The sequence below is a fragment of the Haliotis rubra genome, unplaced genomic scaffold (assembly GCF_003918875.1).
Source record: "Haliotis rubra isolate DU_JTF1 unplaced genomic scaffold, ASM391887v1 Scf469, whole genome shotgun sequence".
Classification (NCBI taxonomy): Eukaryota; Metazoa; Mollusca; class Gastropoda; order Lepetellida; family Haliotidae; genus Haliotis; species Haliotis rubra.
Window position 1 is genome coordinate 229,964 of NW_025767156.1, and position 16,102 is coordinate 246,065.

Consider the following 16,102-nt stretch of genomic DNA (forward strand, 5'->3'; position numbering starts at 1 on the left):
CTCACACATATAATAAAACTGCATAAAAGTGACCTGTAGATGGTCAATATCAAGTTCTATATCACTTGACCTGTATTAGCATTGTAAGGTGATCTGTGATCATCTAAAGTGTAAGGATTAAGAGGTTCTGGCACTGCTAAAAATGCAAACCAAACAAACAGTTCACTTTTCAACATACACATATTTTATAACCTGCTAGAACCGTATTTGGAAGCTTATCAATGTGCATTGAGTTACCTCACCAATCAGGATTCATGGTAACAAGCAGCCTCAAATTGGTACCTGACATCATAATACCTACCCTGAATGTTTCTTGATTTTAATAGATACTACAAAATGAGAAAAAGACATCTAGTGATTGGCTACATTGGCGTGTTTGTACCATTTATGCAATAAGGCTTTCATTTATGAATATTTATGAGTCGATATCAGTTGTAGTCAGAGAAACCTCATTTATATGATGTCTATCAGCATAGTCAGTGCTCACAGTGTCATTCTGTCAGTCTTGTAAGACTATTCATAAAGTGACACACTAAGAATCATTGACCAATTGTCAAAAATACAGCAATATAATCTGCCAGACTATGTTTGATGGTAACTAATAATGATCAAGTGAGTATGGTTTTATGCCACTTTTAGGAATATTCCAGCAATATCACAGCAGAAGATACCAGAAATTCCTAAAAATGAAACACCAAGAAATGGTTAATTGATTGCGAAATAACTGATATGAGTATCATTTTTGTATTTTGAAGTGTTTTGAACAAATGGCCCCTAGTTAAATCTCCTATTGCAATGCCCATAATTTCTTTTGCCAATCACTGTAGAGAAGATTTCAATCTGTCCAAAACCTAACATTTCCAGTATACTCACACTTATATTCCATGTGACCCTCTAATACAACAAAGTGTGTACATATACATCTGTTATAACTTTCATACATGCTTGAAGCATTGTACTGTCAGGGTTCGAAATATCCCATATATTACGGTGCCATGGCACAGTAAATATTGAAATGGCACGGCTAAAAAATGTTCTCGTGCCCTTTTGACACGCCTAATATTTTAGAGACTTTACTTACATTTAGTCATTTAATCCCCAATTATTTTTTTCCAAATTGAATAATACCATACATATTTGAATGCTCATAAACCCATTTCTTTATTTAACACTAAATTTCAAATGATCATGATCATTGTCATTTATTCTAAAAACATGTGGGCATACTCGATTTCTGAAAGGCACACCCAAAATATTTGTCTGGTGCCCTAAGGCACACTTAGAAAAAAAAGTATTTCTATCCCTGACTGTACAACCCTTATTGAGAGGTTATGTACAGTACAGAAGTCAGTGTTCAGTATGCTTATAGTTTGATATGGTCTCATTAATCCTCACTAATTAGGCTGTAAAATTCATCCTTGCACTACTTATTATTTCAAATGTACCTGATATATTCAATGGACACTAATGAATGAATAGGACGAGGTAGGATAAAGGTAAATGAAACCACTAACAACAGCATCTCGGTCAAAGGATCAGTGTGTACCGGATTATTATTCAATGTCTCCTTCAGATGTAAATATACAACCCATGCTGCCGCTGAGGATGGAAGATTAACAGCCACATCATCTCATCCTACCTGGTACCCATCCACTGATGAGTGAACAGAGACACATTAATACAGTCATTATCCTACAGAAAGGGCGGACCAAAATCCTAGAAACTCTCATCCAACTATTCTCTGCAACCGACAATGCCAGTCCTCGTCTTAATCTGTAACCTAAGCACTAGGCATAGCATGACCTGCCTATTCATTTTGTGTTAATATAAATCTCAAACATAAAATGGACTAAGTTTCATTTTTATTCATATGAGAACATTTGATGACTCTCGTGATTTGAAAATTATTCTTATACCTTATCCATTGATACCTTTCCACCCAGATAAACAGGTTTACATTATATAAACTCTTACAAAACTATTAAACTTTCTGAAGCACTGTTCTTCGGTCACCTGGTCGTCATCATCATAATAATATCACACAGAGACCAGGTATTTGTTGTAAATACAATAACATTCAAAACAGCAGCATCACAGACGTTTTGGACTTATTTACCTGAATTCAAACAATATCAATGAAGATTTTTCACGGTTGAAGGTAAACTTGATCCCAGCAGAGACCATCTATTATATGGTCTCTGGTCCCAGGAATTCCTGTACGTTCAAAGCTGGAACCTATGACTGTGTTTGGGAGGTTATAGCAAAGTCCCAGAGTTATCCCCCTTGGAGCAATTTAACTGTTGAGTGGTGTTCTGAATGAGCAGGTCCTCTTGCTCCATGATGAGCAGGCAAGTGATCATGAATAGTGATAGACATCCATGTAAGAGTTCCTGCTGTCCTACAAGACTGTCTTCAGACATTACCAGCTTCAACGTCGATTCCGTTGCGGAGAGCAGTTACTGTATAGATTAACACTGTGTTTGGCCCATCATTATCAGCCAGGGATATTGCTCACGGTGTAACAATCACGTGTCTGTCCCTGTAGTGTCACCAGTTTGTCTGTCAGTGTTCAGGGGTGGTTTGGTTCCAGCTGGGTGCTTTGGCATATTGTCGGTGTTAGAAGGAATGTTCGCCATTGCAGTGTCAATTTGCATATTATCATTGTTTGAGGTAGTGTTGATTTCTGCAGTGTCCTCTTGCATATTTTCACTGCTAGGAGGAATCTTGGGTCCAGCGGTGTAGTTTTGCATATCGTCAGTGTTAGACGGAATGTTAGCCATTGCAGAGTCAATTTGCATATTATCATTGTTAGAGGTAGTGTTGATTCCTGCAGTGTCCTCTTGCATATTATCACTGCTAGGAGGAATCTTGGGTCCAGCGGTGTGGTTTGGCATATCATCGGTATTAGACGGAATGTTAGACATTGCAGAGTCAATTTGCATATTATCATTGTTAGAGGTAGTGTTCATTCCTGCAGTGTCCTCTTGCATATTATCGCTGCTAGGTGGAGCCTTGGGTCCAGCAGTGTCATTTAGCATATTGTCAGTGTTAGACGGAATGTTAGACACTCCAGTGTCCTCTTGCATATTATCGCTGCTAGGTGGAGCCTTGGGTCCAGCAGTGTAATTTAGCATATTGTCAGTGTTAGACGGAATGTTAGACACTCGAGTGTCCTCTTGCATATTATCGCTGCTAGGTGGAGTCTTGGTCCCTGAAGTGTCCTCTTGTATATTATCAGTCTTAGGGGAAGCATTGCATCTTGCAGTGTCCCTTTGCATGTTATCAGTGTCAGTGGGAGTGTCAGCCCTTGCAGTGTCCCTCTCTGGCTGGTTGATGTTAGGGGAAGCGCTGCCCTCTTGTAACCTGTTTGTGTGGCCGTTGTAGCCAGTGTAAGCTTCATCGTACAATAGAGGCGTGGTCTCGTCTGGATTGTCAATGTCGAGGCCGGCTCCAGATCTTTCGTTGCTGTTTGTTGAACTCTTAGGGGACTGTAAGTAATGGACAAGTTCTGAATTGAGACATATATAACCTTAAGATGAAAAGGAATAAACCTACTCTCTAGAATTGTTCATTATCAATCTTAAGTAAACTCCATAATGGATATTTTTACTTGTTATCTATGTATTGGAGTGAGTGAGTGAGTTTAGTTTTACGCCACTTTTAGCAATATTCCAGCAATATCACAGCAGGGGACACCAGAAATGGGCTTCACACACTGTACCCATGTGGGGAATAGAACCAGGGTCTTCGGCGTGACAAGGCCACCCCACCTTCCCATCTATGCATTGGAAGAGATGATGATGATGATGATGATGATGATGATGATGATGATGATGATCAGACAAGCATAAATGCATCAAGAATCAATCAGCCAACACAACTTTAAGCAACATGGTGACGCCCTCCAACCACACCACAAATAACACAGGTACAAAACAAATATCATTGTACATTTTGAAAGCAGGGTTAAGACACAGAGTTTCATTAGATGCCACAATGCACCCTGGATATAAAACTGTGATAGCCAGGTCAGGAACAACCCCACCCTTCCACAGTGAAATCATCATGATCAACTGGATGGAGTGAAGGTTTTTTTTGTGAATGCAAAGGTAATTGATAAGTGTAGGATAAAGCATGACCCCGAGGTTATGGTTGGGAAAGTAAGACCCGAGACCGGAGGGTGGAGAGAAGTAAGACCTCGAGGAGGAATGCTTTATTATACATACAAACCGTCAATGAAGGATAATTAGATGATCATGTAATGAAGCTACATAACAGTAACTGAAGCGCTAGTAAAATCAATTGAATGACAGTAAGCCTAACTATAAATAAATAATTCAACCCTTGTTCTTTGTCGGCCAAGCGGCTGTGAGGTAGAGCGTTTGCTTATGAATCTGAAATATATGGTTCCAATCCTGCCAGGGAAAGCATTTGCACATTTAAGTTGATCTTTGATGATATTTTTCAATTGATTTCAAACACTAACATATTATCTGAATTCAGTTATAAAATGTAGACCTGCTATAGCCAGAATTAGTCTGTCTCACACTCCCATTTGTTTCTATCAAAATTATATGTATTCAACGAAGCCTTAGTTAATCCTGAGTAAGCACTGCTGCCTAAAACTTACGATCCGATGATACACTACTACCACCCACACACAAACATATCTTTGAACCAAGTCATTTGCATATATGTGTCAACTTTACATACATATTACCTTCAAGAAGCATATTGCGTAGATTGCAGAACAGAGAAACATGGCTGCCCCAATACCAATAAGACCATACTTGAGTACATCTGTGACCAGTAGCGGCGTGAACAGCAGATCCTGCAGCTGCTTAGCGTGGACATCATCAACAGCTGCACTCTGACAATAGAAGGAACATGTTAACCGTTCATCTCCACAGGGAGACATGCATGGGTACTGGGGTTGGTTATTGCCAAAATGTTCGTATTGCAATATGTTGTGATATGTGTTGACGTATTGCAATATGCATTGCAATATATTGTGAAAGTGTAACACATGGTTTAAGGTAATGAAATTACTGTTTCCTTTCTTTTAAGACAATGCCACTGGCCACTGGCAGGACTCAGATGTGATTGTTCAAGAGATCAACTGAAAATGTTTCCAAATTGAAGACTTCGCTCTATATTTTGGAAAAAGCGTCTGCAGCGGCATCCGCCATTTCGGCTTGTTTGTCCCTACGAGTGCCAGTAGTACCATACCAATCTATTTTTTTAATTTATATGGTTTAATGCAATTATATGACCAATAAACATTCTCAAAACTATTTATGTGTAATAATATAAAGGAAATACAAATATTGTTAGTATTTTTTACTACATCACGAAAATTACCGATCATGGTCACGGAAATTGGCGATCGTATCGGGCAAACCGGTTCGCGAAAAGCAATATATCATATTGTGAAGTTCGAATTGCAATGAACCGGTAAACCTGTATCATCGCCCACCCCCAATGGTTACTAGGGGTTTATTCTCCCTTGAATCCGCTTCAAAGCATAATATAATTTTTAGGGGTATATTTACCTCATTCACCCAAAATATTGGCATCACTACTGGCTTGATGTTTGCTGTCTGCCTGTGGAGCAAGTAAAAGATTTCATGACAATCATTGATGAAATCTACAGCATCTCAGACATGAAAAGTTTCCTCGACATGCAGAGGATTTTTGAAAATACAACTGATACAGAACTGTTGTGGTATGGCAATACAACTAATACAAGATTCCTGTGGTATGCCAATACAAGATTACTGTGGTATGCCAATATAACTAATACAAGATTCCTGTGGTATGTCAATACAAGATTACTGTGGTATGCCAATACAACTAATACAAGATTCCTGTGGTATGCCAATACAAGATTCCTGTGGTATGCCAATACAAGATTCCTGTGGTATGCAAATACAACTAATACAAGATTCCTGTAGTATGCCAATACAAGATTACTGTGGTATGTCAATACAACTAATACAAGATTCCTGTTGTATGCCAATACAAGATTACTGTGGTATGCCAATATAACTAATACAAGATTCCTGTGGTATGCCAATACAATACAAGATTACTGTGGTATGCCAATAGAATACAAGATTACTGTGGCATGCCAATACAATACAAGATTACTGTGGTATGCCAGTAGAATACAAGATTACTGTGGCATGCCAATCCAATACAGGATTACTGTGGTATGCCAATAGAATACAAGATCACTGTGGTATGTCAATACAATACAAGATTACTGTGGTATGTCAATACAATACAAGATTACTGTGGTATGCCAATACAACTAATACAAGATTACTGTGGTATGCCAATACAAGATTACTGTGGTATACCAATACAATACAAGATTACTGTGGCATGCCAATACAATACAAGATTACTGTGGTATGCCAATAGAATACAAGATTCCTGTGGTATGCCAATACAACTAATACAAGATTACTGTGGTATGCCCATACAAGATTACTGTGGTATGTAAATACAACTAATACAAGATTCCTGTGGTATGCCAATACAATACAAGATTCCTGTGGTATGCCAATACAATAGAAGTTTACTGTCGTATGCCAATACAATACAAGATTACTGTGGCATGCCAATACAATACAAGATTACTGTGGTATGCCAATACAATACAAGTTTACTGTGGTATGCCAATACAATACAAGATTACTGTGGCATGCCAATACAATACAAGATTACTGTGGTATGTCAATACAATACAAGATTACTGTGGTATTTTAATACAACTAATACAAGATTACTGTGGTATGCCAATACAACTAATACAAGATAACTGTGGTATGCCAATACAACTAATACAAGATTACTGTGGTATGCCAATACAACTAATATAAGATTACTGTGGTATGCCAATACAACTAATACAAGATTACTGTGGTATGCCAATACAACTAATACAAGATTACTATAGAGATTGCTGCATTCTAACTTACTGTACATCTGAGATGGGGACAACATGCATGTTGATCTGAAGTCTCTTTGCAGCTTGCAGCACCAGGCCAGTCAGCTGTCACAACAATGGAAACATGACAAGCCACTTATATTATGATTTGATACCTCTCTCTGTCGAGGTCTATCCAACCCGATACGTATAATCAGCCAATATACAGTGAGTGAAGGCTGCCAAATTCCTACTGTGAGTGAATAAAGCACAGGGACATCTCTGATTTCTGTATGTTTATTATGAATGTAATTGGCCAGTTCTGAATGATAATGATAAAGGATACAATTAGCACATATACTTATGGTTATGCTGAGGTAACCATAAACACCCTTTTCTTTCCAAACACCATGATATATACACCCAGAAACTGGCAGAAAGGTTTACTAGTCTTGAAACAAACAAGGTGGTACAGAAATGAAGCAAAACATTTCAGAATGCTTACATCTTATTGGCTAAAGAACCCATACATCTTTCATTTTGATTGGGTTCTCATATTTCTGACAGAGTTTGTCTGAAGTGAACTTATATTCGGTGTTTGTCAGAACTAGCCAAAGAATAGTTTTGAATTTCACTCAACAGCACCTCTGCATCAATCCTCAGATAGTTCTTCAATCCTTCACACACAATCCTATAACCTCTTCATTCTACCAGTTCTTCGATTCTTCTTCAAAACACAATCTCACAACGTCTTCTTCCCAGCTTTCTTCAGTTCTTTCTCAACACACAATCTCATAAACTGTTCCCACCAATCCTTCCTCAATTCTTCCTTCATCACCAATCTCACAACGTCTTCTTCCCAGCCTTGTTCAGTTCTTTCTCAACACACAATCTCATAAACTGTTCCCACCAGTCTTTCCTCAATTCTTCCTTCATCACCAATCTCACGACGTCTTCTTCCTTTCACCCTTCTTCAGTTCTTTCTCAACACACAATCTCATAAACTGTTCCCACCAGTCTTTCCTCAATTCTTCCTTCATCACCAATCTCACGACGTCTTCTTCCTTTCACCCTTCTTCAGTTCTTTCTCAACACACAATCTCATAAACTGTTCCCACCAGTCTTTCCTCAATTCTTCCTTCATCACCAATCTCACGTCTTCTTCCCAGCGTTCTTCAGTTCTTTCTCAACACACAATCTCATAAACTGTTCCCACCAGTCTTTCCTCAATTCTTCCTTCATCACCAATCTCACGTCCTTCCTCCTTTCAGCCTTTCACCAATTCAGTTCTTGTTCTCAACACACAATCTCATAAACTGTTCCCACCAGTCTTTCCTCAATTCTTCCTTCATCACCAATCTCACGTCTTCTTCCTTTCACCCTTCTTCAGTTCTTTCTCAACACACAATCTCATAAACTGTTCCCACCAGTCCTTCCTCAATTCTTCCTTCATCACCAATCTCACAACGTTGTCTTCCCAGCCTTGTTCAGTTCTTTCTCAACACACAATCTCATAAACTGTTCCCACCAGTCTTTCCTCAATTCTTCCTTCATCACCAATCTCACGTCTTCTTCCTTTCACCCTTCTTCAGTTCTTTCTCAACACACAATCTCATAAACTGTTCCCACCAGTCCTTCCTCAATTCTTCCTTCATCACCAATCTCACAACGTTGTCTTCCCAGCCTTGTTCAGTTCTTTCTCAACACACAATCTCATAAACTGTTCCCACCAGTCCTTCCTCAATTCTTCCTTCATCACCAATCTCACAACCTCTTCTTCCCAGCCTTCTTCAGTTCTTTCTCAACACACAATCTCATAAACTGTTCCCACCAGTCCTTCCTCAATTCTTCTTTCATCACCAATCTCACAACCTCTTCTTCTCACCCCTTCTTCAATTATGAAACATACAACTTTACGGATGACAACTTCCTATTTACTGCATGGAGCGGCGTGTCCATGTAGATTCTTACACCATCATCAAGCTAAAAGTGATTCTTCAATTGTTCCCCACACACAATATCACACACTCTTCCCCCTCCCCAGCCCTCCTTCAGTTCTTCCTCCACATGGTTCTCTATACTCACTGGTTCTATGTCAATGGCAGTCTCGTGTTCCTCCTTATTGGGTGACATGCCGTACACCCCGTGGACATACTTGTCCTCCGCCAGGTAGAAGTGTGGAAAGGAGACAACCGCCGGAATCTGGAAATAGTCCACTGAAACAAGGTAACCATGGAGACTGTCAGCACCGGCATTCATAAACATGTTTTGAATATCTATCAGGTACACGTTATTCATAGTCCATCATCAAAACATGACATCGTGCACATTTTCTGTGAGGACATATAGCTTGTTCAGTGTACTGTGGTACTTGTTTAAAGAAGTAGTGTTTTAGGAAACAAATATTTTCATAACTTGTAATCCAATTTATTCATCTATTCAGACAGACCATTTGAATGGCAACAGTTTAGTGATAAGGCTGACTTATTCTCCTTAGTTTTATTACCATGATGACTTGTTGTCTTTTGGTAGCTGCCACTTGCAGTGCATTTTAGAAAAATGTGTACATTAAACTATGGTAAGGCAAGGCCAATTTTATTTCTTGTTTTACGAATTTTTGTCCTCTGAAAACCTAAAAGCAGGAGGGAAAAAAATAAAGAACAGTCAAAGTAATATTCCTTCTAAATACTGAAAGTATTTTACTTTTGGCAATTCATGAAGCTTATATGGGTAAAAAAACATCTAAAAAAACATTTTTCTTGTAAGTTTACATTTTTGGCCAATGAAAACATCAGGATTTTACTTTTTGAGCCGGGAAAATTATTTTATATTTTTTTCCTATTCTTGAAAAAAATACGACAGGTAGATCCGTAAAACAAGAATTAAAATTGGTCTGGCCTAATTATGAACCAAAATAAGTTGCCCCTTTGTTCATTATAACTGTAGTTAACTGTATTAGAAAAGCACACTGAATTATGTCTATTTCTGTTCTGCCATGTGTAACAATCCTTGCAACCCTTGTGGGAATACATGTGAACACTGCTCATTACTCCATATAATGTCAACACTACACTTTATGAATGAGATAATGGGACCGACACAAAACAGGCCGTGATTTCTCGAAACACACTTAAGTTTTTACTCAAATCTTTTGACCATTTGAAACAGCTGAATTTTTAAACACTCAAATGCATTTTTAAAACCAAAAAGCCCAAACAACTTAAGTAATCCATCCACCAAACTCAAATGGTCTACTGTGTTTGAGTTTAATATTGATTTCAGTTCATTCTGGGAATTGCATTTTCCTGCATTTTCTCAAATTTGAGAAAATACTCTAACTTAAGTCAAAGTCAGACTAAATTTTGTTTTGAGAAATTGGGGCCACGTCTCAATCTATCTGATAGAACAATATGTCTTTGTTTGGGTTGTAGTTTTATCTACATTGTAATGGTTCATGTATCTACATTGTAATGGTTTTGTGACAAAAGGAGGGTAGCACACCTCTGCAACACCCCTCTGCCTATGACAAACTTCTGGTCCCATTCCACAAAGCGAACTCAGTGCAATGTTGGACGTAACTCCAATAGTCTCATGTACAGGTAAGTCAATCGTAGCACCATGGTCCCATTGTGCAATGAGTTCCTGGACTTTCCAACACTTTGGTTAACTTGAGTGCCCTCAGTGTGCAGCATCAAGCATTAAATGTACAAGAATTTGGTTGTTTTAGTTTTTGTGTAAGAGATACAATTTACCCATATACGTTACAAACAAATTTCATTGTAAAGATTTTCTAACAAAGCGTATTTTTGTAATGCATGCAAGTGGAAGAAGCATATCATTATTGGACAACTTACAACTTTGACAAGCGCTGACATTCAAGACCCCTGTCCCGAAGCAGTTGGTCTGTGGCGTACAGAAACCGATGTTGTCTGGGTTCAGGGTTATGTTGCCCAGTTCCGCCTGGTTCCCTGTGAAGCGATGGAGGGGGATTCCTTGGGAGGTCTTCACATCAGACGAGTGGAGACCATACACTGACCTGTAGCAAGAGTGAGTGAGTGAGTTAAGTTTTACGTCACACTCAGCAATATTCCAGCTATATGGCGGCGGTCTGTAAATAATCGAGTCTGGACCAGACAATCCAGTGATCAACAGCATGAGCATCGATCTGCACAATTAGGAACCGCTGACATGTGTGAACCAAGTCAGCGAGCCTGACCACCCGATCCCCGTTAGTCGCCTCTTACGACAAGCATAGTCGCCTTTTGTGACAAGCATGGGTTGCTGAAGACCTATTCTACCCCGGATCTTCACGGGTCCAATTATTTTAACCTTTCTCAACAATGATTTGATGTTGCAAGTGAGTGAGTGACTGAGAGACTGGACACCACGTTGAACAGTAGTACCGTAATATTACGGGTGTCAGATTGATGTTGGAGGAAAGCCCGAAGTATTGCTGACCATAATAACCCAGAGTGGATTCTAAACTTCTGTGAACAGTATACAAGCTGTAAGAAGAGAAATATATAACGATTCCTCGAGTTAGGGAGTGAATGTTGTTTTGAATTCAAGCAGCTTGGACCAAGCAAACCATAGGTTAAGTGCATGAGCTACCATGACAGTTGGGTTTTATCATAGACCATCAAATAACTCACCAAGTGAGTGAGTTAGTCAGTGTGAGAATGTGTGATGGGACATTCACTCCCTCCCCTAAAGTACTTCAGTCCATAATATACTGAGAGAGTGTAATCACACTTTGAGAGTTACCACTTCAGTAAATTGTGGCATCTTGAATGTCAAGGCCACCCCTGTCCACTTCAATGCTACGAAATGTTGCAGTGCTCTAAGATGAGGTGAAGTGAAATTGGATTTAACGTCGCGCTGGGGAATATTTCGCTCATATGACGACGTGCATGCGTGTGTATGTGTATGTGCTGCTGCTTGTACTAGCCCAGACTGAAGCTGGTTTTGTAGTGCTAGCCCACTGAGATACCATGCCGCAGTGAAGCATGAGTACCCCACTCAGACACATTATACTGACTCCGAGCCGACCAGTCCTTGTCGAACCCATTAATGCCGAGTGCCAGGCAGGGACCAACAAGTACCATATTTTAATGTCATTTGGTATGCCGCAGTCGGGAATCGAACCCGCGACCTTCCGCTCTCCGGGCGGACGCTCTAACCACTACACCACGGAGGCGGTCCACAGTGCTCCAAGAGCATGACCATAGTTTCACATGATTTTTTTCTAGCATCAGTCATCTCCAAACCTCAAAATGGGAATGTGTTTATGACATGGGAATGTGTTTATGACAGTAAATATTCTGTGTAACTATTGTGACCATTGTATTTGCAAGGGGATACAGTCATGCAGTGCTTGAAAGTGTGAAAGTGTTGAACCTACAAACAGTGCTGGTAACATTTCAAGATCAAGGCAGATATTCGTGGGTCATTGGGAAGGTAGTATTTGTTTGAGTCAGCAGGGAAAGAGTTTATGATTTGTTGTTTGTTTTTTCATTTGATATAGCATTCCAGGTTATTCATCCTAGCAATAAAATACACATCCATCAAGTTAGATACTGAAAGCATACGGGGCTGTAGGGTAGCCTGGTAGTTAAAGCATCCACTTGTCACGCTGAAGACCCGGGTTCGAATTCCCCACATGGGTACAATGTGTGAAGCCCATTTCTGGTGCATTAAAAATTACACAATCCAATGTTTTAAAGTTCATAACAGTGACATTGGATATCAAAATGCATACAGTGATTTGACTGAATACAGACATTTGCTATGACATTCAAAGACCTGTCTAGAAGTCTTACCTGCAAACATCAGAGGAGAATGTAGGCAGTCTCTTAACTTCCTGTATAAAAGGTGGAGCTATTGTCCCATCTAGAAAAACAAGTGGACATATATTACAGCAAATACTGAGTTTGTTTGTTTGTTTGTTCGTCCGTTCGTTCGTTCATACGTTTGTTTGTTTGTTTGTTCGTTCGTTCATTCGTGAGATGAGTTCAAATTTGCTTTCAAATGGTATTTTACTTAAAGCATGCTGTGACAATTTGATGTACAGTCCGTTTGAGTCAGAAACGGACTGATGAATTGCAAATTTTATCATTGTACAAAATTGCCACATAAATATAAATAGTACACATGTTTATCATTTACTAATACCCAACAGCTTTCTTATATTTGAAAATTTTCCGGACTCCACCAAAAAAGTTGTTTAAGAATCTATCATCATTGAAAACGCAAAAGTTGTTATCTGTCGCGGCGGGGTGAAACCACAGAAACGGAACAGCCACTATCTCGTCGTGCACGGGATACACATGCCTGATGAAAAATGAAGTTGAATGCTGACGTGAAATAGTTGATGATTAAAGTGTACGATTTTTTCCGTGCTGAAGCCGAAAGGGGCAAACCATTTTACGCCATGAATAAATTCCGTAAACGGGCAGCAAAAGCTTTAGGAGTATCAGCAAGGGTACTGACAAATGTTCTGGAACACAAACATTGTGAGGGTGATGCAAAGCAGGTAGGGGTCGTGTCAAATTCACACAAATTAAAACATTTGGACAACTTTCAAAAGAACAGTGTAAGGCAGTCTATCAACAAGCTCTAGTCTGAAAACAAATACATGTTGCTGAAAATTTTAAAAAAGCATTTGAAGCAAGAACACAACCTCAGAGTATCAAAGTACACACTCTGGCGACTCTTACACTCTTTCGGGTATCGTTATTTATCGAAAATTTTTGGGGAGAATAGGTCAGTACTCTGTGAACGCCCTGATATCGTTCGCTTGAGAAATAATTTTCTCAGGGTTATAAAGAAGAAGCTCGAGGAAGGGTTCGAGCCAGTGTACTTGGACGAGACCTGGGTCAATGCCTCACACACTGCCAGCAGTCAGTGGGTACCTGATGGGGGTGATAAGGGGTCACGTAGAAAGCTGCCTCTAGGGAAAGGAGAGAGACTAATCATTCTCCATGCTGGTTGCTCCAGCAAAGGCTTTCTCCCAGGCTGCGACTTGGTATTCAGGGCAAAGTCCACAGATAACAGAGACTACCATTCCGAGATGAATGGTGCGGTTTTCCTCGATTGGGTAAAAACAAGTTGGTACCAGCTCTACCAGAGAAGTCTTTTATCGTAATGGACAATGCCCCATACCACAGCGTGCAGGACCCCGACAGTAAAGCCCCGACATCGAACAGTCGAAAAGGTGATATGATATCATGGCTCAAAGGCAACGAAGCCTCAGCTATATGAGATCATAAAAACCCACATAGGTGAACCTTTCTACAAAGTTGGCAGTTACATAAAAAGTAAGGGTCACGATATTCTGCGACTTCCACCCTATCACTACGACCTTAACCCCATTGAAATGATATGGGGTATTGTCAAAGGAGATGTTGCCAGATCAAACACAACTTTTAGATTATGTGACGTAGAGGTTTTGGTTAAGGAATCCCTTAACAAAATCACGACTGAAACTTGGCAAAACTGTGTCAACAAGGTAGCTAACGTCATTTAACAAGGTTACTGGTCTCGGGATGGCTTACAACAGGCAACTGTGGCACCACTGGTCATCCCTTTAAGTTGTGACTATGACACTACGACGGACGAGGAACCGACAGGTCTCCCGGAATAGATTTTGAGATGTCCCCCGCCATGACTGGCTGTTCCGTTTCTGCGGTTTCACCCCGCCGTGACAGATAACAACTTTTGCGTTTTTTTGGTGGAGTCCAAAATATTTTCAAATATAAGAAAGCTGTTGGGTATTAGTAAATGATAAACATGTGTACTATTTATATATATTTATTTTTTTTTAAATATTTTTATTTCCCAAAGTACATTTGTTGTAGTTGTAGTACAAAAGCATCATACACAACACATCCTCGTCATCAAACATTGTGCAAACATCACCATCAATACAATCAATCAATACATCAATACAAAACAATCATTGTATGTTCAGGGTGGATTTACTATAATGTATCTGTTATCCTTACCCAAGGCTAATATGTATACCAGTACTTGTATTCAGATGCACTTGTCAAATTTTATTACCGGGGTATACTTATATAACATCTAGATTGGTATAATTAGCAAAAAGTGTATGGAAGGAAGACCAGAAGGCATAAAATTTTGCTGGATTTGCATTTGAAAAGGCTGTATATTTGGTAGCTTTATAGTAGTTGAGTATTTCCCTTTGAAGCACTCTAAAATCTGGCTCTATATTATTTCGGCTTGTTTTATATAGCATGTATTTCACTATTAGAAACACCAGATTAAGTGGGTTATTGTTTTTACCTTTGAAACCAAAGATAATATTTTCGTGCGACAAATGAATATTTCCTTCAGACAGTGTATCCAGCCAATCGGATACCTCCTTCCATACTTTCACGGTATATCGACATTCACACAATAAATGAATAATTGTTTCAGGAGCAGATTCACAGAATGTGCACATTGAAGAGTCTGTGTAATTCATCAAATGTAACTTATGTTTAGTCGTTAAAATATTGTGAGTAATCTTGAAATGAAACCATCTTAACTGTACACTTTCTGTACATCTATTTGCCATTAAATATATGTTAGACCAGTCTTCTTTGTTATATTGTTTGTTGAGGATGTGTTCCCACTTTTTTTGGCTTGTTTCCTCAGTTTCAACTTGAGGTAAAAGTACGTTATAAAAGGATTTACTCCTTTGGTTTTGTCCGAAGATGCAAGATATATTAAAGGGTAATGTTGGGTATTTAACCTGATAGGTCCAAGCTGTATCAGGTATTTTTCTGAGTCTGCAATATGCTAAGACAGTACACTTTATACCTTCTAGATGGAGGAAGTTTATGTTTGCAATTCCATATTTTTTTTCTATATCAACTTTATGTAAGAAGTTTCCATTCTGATCTAAGATATCACATACTAACATTATTCCGTTTTTTGCCATATTTTCATAGTAGATTGACTTTCCCTCTATTTTAATGTTATTATTAAACCATACAGACTCGTTGAAAATATCTGATATTTCTTGCACATTTGTGTAACGCCTTTTTAAGTAGTGGCACCATGCCATTAACACATCACTCCAGAATTGATTTGAGACACTGGGAATAATATTATTGCACACATATTGTGCATCAGCATACCATAATTTATTTGCATTGTCTAGGA

At 39.0% G+C, this 16,102-nt stretch overlaps 1 protein-coding gene across 1 annotated transcript in view; it reads right to left on the bottom strand.

The window, feature by feature from the left end:
- Positions 1 to 1,224: 1,224 nt before the first annotated feature.
- The window catches only part of LOC124290529 (lysosome membrane protein 2-like), a 34,115-nt gene continuing 19,237 nt past the window's right edge, over positions 1,225 to 16,102 (bottom strand). The window contains exons 8-14 of the mRNA XM_046727275.1: positions 12,754 to 12,823; positions 10,789 to 10,970; positions 9,020 to 9,150; positions 6,987 to 7,060; positions 5,553 to 5,604; positions 4,721 to 4,870; positions 1,225 to 3,488 (exon numbers count right to left, since the gene is read on the bottom strand). Coding sequence (XP_046583231.1) covers positions 2,526 to 3,488; positions 4,721 to 4,870; positions 5,553 to 5,604; positions 6,987 to 7,060; positions 9,020 to 9,150; positions 10,789 to 10,970; positions 12,754 to 12,823 — 1,622 coding nt within the window. The 3' untranslated portion in view covers positions 1,225 to 2,525. The remainder of the gene's footprint in view (positions 3,489 to 4,720; positions 4,871 to 5,552; positions 5,605 to 6,986; positions 7,061 to 9,019; positions 9,151 to 10,788; positions 10,971 to 12,753; positions 12,824 to 16,102) is intronic.